Source organism: Pygoscelis adeliae, unplaced genomic scaffold (assembly GCF_000699105.1).
Source record: "Pygoscelis adeliae isolate BGI_AS28 unplaced genomic scaffold, ASM69910v1 Scaffold45, whole genome shotgun sequence".
NCBI lineage: Eukaryota > Metazoa > Chordata > Aves > Sphenisciformes > Spheniscidae > Pygoscelis > Pygoscelis adeliae.
Window position 1 is genome coordinate 12,818,587 of NW_008825114.1, and position 7,820 is coordinate 12,826,406.

The 7,820-nt window shown below is 40.1% G+C and overlaps 1 protein-coding gene across 2 annotated transcripts; it reads left to right on the plus strand.

The window, feature by feature from the left end:
* The first annotated feature begins 248 nt into the window (after positions 1–248).
* On the plus strand, positions 249–5,355 carry IDNK (idnK, gluconokinase homolog (E. coli)). 2 transcript variants are annotated; one of them, XM_009328108.1, is made up of 3 exons: positions 249–330; positions 1,905–1,948; positions 4,322–5,355. In XM_009328108.1, the coding sequence occupies exons 1-3, from the start codon at positions 250–252 to the stop codon at positions 4,680–4,682; spliced, it is 486 nt and encodes a 161-aa protein (XP_009326383.1). In that variant the 5' UTR covers position 249; the 3' UTR covers positions 4,683–5,355. The 2 variants fall into 2 exon arrangements, with proteins under 2 accessions (XP_009326383.1, XP_009326384.1); XM_009328109.1 differs by having other exon boundaries at positions 283–330; positions 1,910–1,948.
* Positions 5,356–7,820: the final 2,465 nt, after the last annotated feature.

Here is a 7,820-nt window from a genome sequence, read left to right on the forward strand (position 1 = left end):
GGGTGGCCGTCGCCAGCGCCGTGTAGCCTAGGCCGACCTCAGCGTAGTGCCGCGATGTGTCAGCCGTTGCTGCTACTAAGCTGACTCTGTAATTTTTGCCAGTCGTCATGACATAAGTGGTGATTCACGCTGTGGTGTAAGAGGCCTGTAACTTCTTCGCAGTCGTCTTTGTAAATTCCGGGATCCTTATTAGCTCACCTGGTTTGGCTGAATGACCCATAATTTGACGTTTTTTTTTCCTTAGCTGGGATGGAAATCTACGATGCAGACGATTATCATTCTCCAGAGAACAAAAAGAAGATGGCAGAAGGGATACCACTAAATGATGAGGTACCCTGTATAAACCCTGAGAGAACAGTCACCGACACGTTTATCTTTGTAACCTCTGGCACATGGTGTGAAAGTAGGTTGTGCTTTATGTAGACCAGGCTGACTGTAAGCATAGGCTGAACTTGCAGGTCTGCAGTCGGTAAGAGGGGGAGGCTTCTTGTGTTACAAAGGATTCTGCGTAAAAAAAATACGTTTATCAAAGTGTGCTTGGTAGCGCACAAGGGGTTTGATGCTGGTTCAGGATTTGCCAGAAATCTCTCCCTCTACATCAATATACAGAATTGCAGCTTTAGATTACATGCTGCTTCTTTGAGTTAAATACATGAAGACAGACAAATGTTTCTACTGAAGTACATTTCATCACTTTCAGTTATTGCAGTGATTTCTCTGCAATAGTCTGTTTTATATGCTCCTACTTAAAATGTGCTTCTTTCCCTTCAGCCTGTTCTTCAGCCTAAACAGATAAAAATGATCAATATAGTTTTACAATTCCTAACGAATTCAGAGGCTTGAGTAAATTAGAAAAGTTACAAGATGACACCTCTTGCACTTCTTCTGGGAAACCTCTAGAAACATAAAACTGAACTAAGGAGTTCTTCAAAGCACTCTCTATAGACTGAAAAAAAATTTCTAGATTCCTGTTAAAAACTATGATCTTTTGCTAGTGGCTGGAAGTTCATATAAACCAGTACATCGTCTAAAGCAGCGTTGCACAACTGAATGACTAAACCACTGGTATATGGTGCCCAGCAAGAGGGAAGCATCTCTTTTGAAACACCAGAGATGCAAAATCGTGAGGGCGGTCTTGAATGCCAGTGGGAAGTTATTCTGTAATGACAATAACAAAAAAATGGTGCATTTATTTGTCCACGTTACCATTTGCTGTGCTCACCCAGCAGTAACAGCACTGAAAGATGAAATGGGACCCATTGTTTAGTGCTCGATAGGTATGACAGAAGTTTGTGGGAGCTTAAAATTTAAAATAAGATTATAATGAGATGATCAATCTCTCACATGGTGTTTGCCTAACTACTGAGCAGAGGTGTTGCAAAACTGTGGCTATGATTACCTTTATTTGTGATTGCTACTGACATAAAAATGACATAATTAAGTTATTGCAGATAATTAAATTTAGATCTGTCTGTTCCTGGAAACCTCAACTTCGATCCAAAGCATTGTGTGCTTATGCCAAGATATAAGGAAAAAGAAAAAACAATTCAGGCTGTACATTTGAATTGTATAATAGAAGCAAGAGAGAAGCTGAATGTCCTTCAAAGGTTTACAGGGTGTGTGCGACACATAAATACATATTACTTCCATCAGATACTTGTAGGTGTCTGTAATATAAAAAGTACTATTCTACTAAAAACATCTTATTGATAATATGCCTAGCACTTCTTCTTAGCCTTCAGGCAGTGGTAGCAAATCTACATTAGGAAGAAAGAGAATCGAAACTGAACTTGCTGTATAGTTTAACGCTAATTTTCATCTCTAGTCAAATGCTCTAGATGTTAGAAGCAATTGTTTCAAATCAATTTCATAAACAATTTTGAACTAACTTGTTTTCTTTCTAGGACAGGATTCCTTGGCTTTGTGCACTGCATGATATACTAAGGAGGTAAGAGAACATCTAGCTTTAAGGAGTTTGGGCTAAAGACAAAAAAAGTACCAAAAGTATTTTCACCATTGCATTCCAAAGCGGAAATGTATGTAGTAGTGTAAAAACATTCTGCAGGTAGTAAAGCCATTCTATTTTCACTAATCTAAGCTGTCGTAATAATTGCTGAGGGTAATCAGCAATTAATTGCTGATTGCGTATTAATCCCTGAATACTAGTATTATATTATAATAATATACTAGTATTATATTATATTATATTATACTAGTATTATTATTATATAATAATATACTAGTATTATAATAATATATATTATTATAATAATACGTATTAATTGCGTATTAATCCCTGAATAATAGTGTTGGGAAAATTGTTGCCAATGATAGTTGGTTTTTCTGCTGTCTATGTAAAAATAATTTCAAGGATCCAGTTCAGTAATAAACCTGACATTAGCTACTTACAAAGGATATAACCAGAAAATACACCGATAATGACAGTAGCATAAAATTTTGTAAAATATTGCTAGTTTGAATAAGATACGGCGTCAAGTTTGCTTGACACCATCTGCCATAGGATCCTCACAGAGAAGCTGATGAAGTATCGGCTGGATGAGCAGGCAGGGAGGTGGATTGAAAACTGGCTTCAGCCTGTTCACAGCCAGGCCCAGGGGACGGTGATCAGTGGCACGAAGTCTAGTTGCAGGCCAGTAACTAGTGGTGTACCCCAGGGGTCAATACTGGGTCCAGTCCTGTTTAACATCTTCATTAATGATCCAGATGATGGGGCAGAGTGTTCCCTCAGCAAGGTTGCAGATCACACCAAACTGGGAGGAGTGGCTGATCCAGAAGGACCTTGACAGGCAGTAGAAATGGGCTGACAGGAACCTCGTGCAGTTCAAGAAGAAGTGCGAAGTCCTGCCCCTGGGGAGGAACAACCCCAGGCACCAGTACAGACACGGAGAGGCACCCAGCTGGGAAACAGCTTTGCAGAAAAAGACCCGGGGAGGCCTTGGTGGACACTCAAGTTGAACATGAGTCAGCAATGTGCTCTTCTGGCAAAGCAGGGCAGCGATATCCTGGGCTGCATTAGACGAAGTATTGCTAGCAGGTCAAGGGAGGTGATCCTTCCCCTCTCCTCAGCACTGGTGAGGCCACACCTGGGGTACTGTGTCCAGTTCTGGGCTCCCCATTACGAGAGAGACATGGGCATACTGCAGAGCATGCAATGAAGGGCCATGTAGATGATGAAGGGACTGGAGCACCTCCCAAATGAGGAAAGGCTGGGGGAGCAGGGACTGTTTAGCCTGGCTTTACACAGTGGCTGTTACGTGCTTGTGCGCATCAGGTCAGCGTACCTCATTGGACCACGGGTTAATTCACTGAGAAATTTATCGATCTGGATTGTTATGCTGGATCCATTTAGCCCAAGGCCACTGCCCAGCTCCAGAAACTTTGCAAAATCAAGTATACTTTAAAAAAGCGTAATGCCAATGTTTAATTAGTAGTACTTACAAGTAGCTGAGACTGGCATTGGCTTACCTAGGTGATAATAGTAGGTATTATAAGTTCTTATCTTCCTGTGAACCAAAATCCTGTGAACCTTGCATGATTTTTAAATAGGTTTATACCTAATTTTACTTTGATTACAGAATGTATTTCTTAGGCAGACATTTCAGTTACTGTTCACAGAGACAACTAATTCTGGATTTGCTTTTCGGTGGAACAGACACACCCCCAGTTTAATGCTTGCTTTATTTTAAGAAACCTTGCCAGTAAAAAAATACACGAGCAAGGCATTAATTTACCTGCATCCAGTCCCTTGTTTAGCTTGAAGTGAGCATGTATGCAGTGCTACCAGTAAGTATGGTTACAGGAAACATAAAATGTAACGTTACAGTTAAATCCAAGACAGTGAAAACAGATGTTGGAAGTATACCTGCATATGTATTTAAGAACAGAGCTCTGTACTGTTCAGCAGCCACTTACTCTCTAGACAGATTAGTATAGTAATTTTATAGATAATGGGTGGGAGTTTGTATGGGCATTCAGTTGCTGCTGTTCTCAGCAATTAAGGAAATGGCCATGACACTTCCTTGTGCCTGAATTTAATTTAATTTAGGAAAGAACAGTGGCTAATAAAGAAGGTCCCCAAGATTGAGATTTTACCAGGAGGCTGGCTAGCCTGACCTCACTTTAAATCACATCTTTACTTGCATTGGAAATTTCATTTCAAAATCCTGTCAAAATGACGAAAAAATGCCACGACTCCCAAGGCTGTCCTCTGCAAGGATCCAGGGCGCGTCTCCCTTGTTCAGCAGAACTGAAGAGCCATTTTGTTATGCCACATGTGGATTTTTTTTTTTCTTTTTCATAGAGAAGACTCATGCAGACAAGATGCAATTCTGGCCTGTTCTGCACTAAAGAAGATGTATAGGCGTGTATTAGTTAGTGGAGCATCTGCAATTGAAAGCAACCAGCCAGAGCAACCAGGAGAAAATGCAGCACTGAAAATCCTCTTTGTTCATTTGGATGGGCCTATGGACATCATTGCTGGCCGCCTGAAGAAGAGGAGAGGACATTTTATGCCACCTGAACTTCTCAAGTCTCAGTTTGATGCTCTGGAGCCTCCTAGCGCACCAGAAAATTTTATTACTGTCAGTCTAGAAAAATCTCTCCCTGAAATAGTACTGGAGATTCAGCGTGCCATTTTTCAGGGTGAGGCTTTTCTGGAGTAAGTTTCTGAATTACACATACAGAAATTCCCTTAAGGATATCAAGGGTATGAAACAGCATTTTAATTATCAAATCGATTATTAAATCAAAACAACTTATTTTTCCCGATAATTAAATGGATTGCAGTGTTAAGAGCTGGGTTACTACTGTTGGTATTTTTATCGTGGCTGTGTAAAAGACATACAAGCTGAAATTTTCAAAAACTCTCAACTTTTTAAACCCTTCACCATATGAAGTTAAACCCCTCATTTTAGGAAGAGCCTGCTTTTGAAAATCCTGCCAAGGGTCACACACAATAATTTAATTTCTTCATTTTAATTTTACTCTGTCAAACATGGAGATGGGCACATCTGCTATTAAGTGATGAAATAATTTACAGCTTTGTTAGAAACAATTTTATTTTTCTAGAAGTGTAAGAGACAGGAACATGCATGATGAAGTTTCATGCCCGACACTACCACTGTCTCACTGCCAGATTTTCAACAAGTTGTAGCTTCTGTGTTTGTGTCCTTGCTAACCTCACCAGGACACTGGTGACTTCATGAGACCTTTCGTGAACTCATTGTATGCATTGAACTCCAAGCCGAAAAATGTGAGAAAAAAGGTAGTGGTGGTGAGACAATACACAAAATATGATTGTATGGCAAGCTTTAGAAATAAAGTATAAGCAGCATCATATTGGCTCTGAACTCACATCTTTCATGTACAAAGCGTACCGTGCAGCGGAGGGTGAGTCAACCAGTGATGTAAGATACTGAATACAAGATTGATAGGTGTTTCCTTCTTTTAGAAAAACAACTTACGTTTTCGTAGTTGGACCTTCTCCGTCACTTCCCTTTTCTGGTGTGCTTTAGTCTTCCACCTCAGCCAATGTCCAGTCCAATGTATGCTTATGGATAGGTGTTCATGCAACTGCTTTAAAGCTTAACATCAAACTATTTCTGATACACATTTTTCGCATCTTTTTTTGTGATCAGAAAATCCCAAATATCCCATCAGTTACGTAACTCACAGTATTTAAGGTTAAAATCCTTTTTTATTCCCAAAGTATTTTTTAAAAAGTTCTTTATGACTTGTTACACAAGAGGTGCCTTTGTAGCTTAACTTAATGAAAACTGCAGATAGTTTAAGAAAGATTCGAATCACATCTGAATGGAGTCATCCCCATGTGCCGTTGCACATGGATTATTTTTAGTGTGTCATGCATTTCTAGGATGATGGATGAACTCCTTTAGAAGCAAAACTCATGTTTCAAAGCATCTTTGGTATAATTTTTACTTGGGTAACTAGTTGAAAAACGTTCATCTTGGTTCTCATTTTTTATGAGTAGTAACGGCTTTGTGGTTTACCAGACACGGATCTACTGTGCTTAGATCAGTGCAATAAATGGGCATTTATAGATACAGATTTGGGATTGTAGTCATTAACACACCCACCCAGAAGTGGTCTTTTCCTGTTTGTTCTTGACCTGGAGGGAGAGTACCAGGCAGTTACCCATTTGTCTGCTGCTGTACCCTGCAGCAGCACTAGAAAAAACGCTTGCTCTCAATTCAGAGCCTGTTTGTTCTGAGAGCCAAGATGCAAGCTTAAGAGTTAGAGGCTAAGTTAAGTGCAAGAGACAGGCATGTCTGGCTGATTCTTAACACCCTCAAATTTCGGAGACTAGGCACCTCTTCAGACTTGTAGTACTGTAAAAGTGTAGTAGCTACGAAAATCAAAGAAATGGCACCCTCTTGTGGTACCTCTGCTTTTAGTGAGGTCTTCATATTTTCTCAATACACCATTTTACAAAGAGCTTTTCTGATACACCCATTATTAAGTACAGATTTATGCTCACTTTTTTCAGACACAATAAAACTAGATCAGGTCACTGTACAGTGATGGGAAAGCAGCTGCATCCTGTCACAAACAAATTATCAGACCTTGAAATGAAAAAAAAAATACTGGGCAACATTTTCAAGTGTGAGTGCTGAAAAGACTAGTTTTCAGATCTGCTTGTCAGCATTTAAAACATGCATACAGAGGGGCTGGCACTAACAAAATTGTACTTGACACTTAAAAACCATTCTCTCTTAGGGAAGTCTATGTCAGCACCTTGGGTTTTGGAAGTCTTTTCTAAACAAAATAGTATGTTCTTACTTACAGGCAGTTCATGCTTCTTCAAATTAGGTCCAGGTATTTCTCACTCTTTGCTCTAATGACAGGAATATTTCCTTCCCTTAACCTTCGAATGTATTTGCCTTTTGCTTTTACTTAAAGCAAAAAAAGTATTTCCACAGTTCAAATGATGCTGAAAGGACAACAAAGTGACTATTTAAATTAACATGCCATTAATCTTGTGACAGGTGCAGTTTTCACTGCTGGAGTTCAGTACTTTAGTCTGTTACGTCCTAATTAGCTGTGCTTGAAGGTTGTAATCCCCACTTACATCCTTCCATTAAATGAAGACGCCTCTGTACCTTCACTGTTCTAGCCTCCACATTAGCCAGAAATTATCAGCACCTAAAAGCTAGTCATATTTTGCAGACCTAGTGTTCATGAGATCCTCGTGTTTCCAAGAAAGGGCAGCTGGCAGTACGTGGATGAACACAGTTTAAACACGCACCAGTTTTTTTCAGAATGCTGATCTGAAGATAATGCCAAGCATCTGCATTTCTCTCTCAGAATCTCAGAAGAGGAGGGAGTTTGCCTCTACCTTGCTCCATCTCAGAGCAATGGGGACAGATACAGCCAAACAAATTGCAGAACCTGCCCCTCTCAACAAAGAAGTAGAAACCAGGAAGCCATTACTTTTCACTGGAAAGTGCAGGTGACATCTTCAGGAACACAACTTCTTAGAGATGCTTTCCCTCTAAACTCTTCCTGCTTCCTTTTTATTTAGAAGAGGAAGGTTGCAAGACTCCTGGGAAACTTTTCATTAGCTCCATCCAATGTTTGATTTATTTTCCCCAACACAGAACCAGGCTTGTGCACTTAGCCGGACAGAACTGTTGCAATTTACTGTTTCTCAAACTTTTGCCACGGTGCCGCATCTCTGAGCTTTACAGTGCTAAATCCACAGGGGCTTGCAGGAGCGGTTGGCTTTTTCCCCTCTATAGGGAAAGCCTGTTTGGTTTCTGCCGGCCTGTTCACATGCGGCT

Coding starts and splice junctions, on each gene's coding strand:
- IDNK (XM_009328108.1), top strand. CDS start 250: ATGGAAATCTACGATGCAGACGATTATCATTCTCCAGAGAACAAAAAG. Junction 331..1,904: donor GGATACCACTAAATGATGAG/GTACCCTGTATA, acceptor TTTTCTTTCTAG/GACAGGATTCCTTGGCTTTG. Junction 1,949..4,321: donor CTGCATGATATACTAAGGAG/GTAAGAGAACAT, acceptor TCTTTTTCATAG/AGAAGACTCATGCAGACAAG.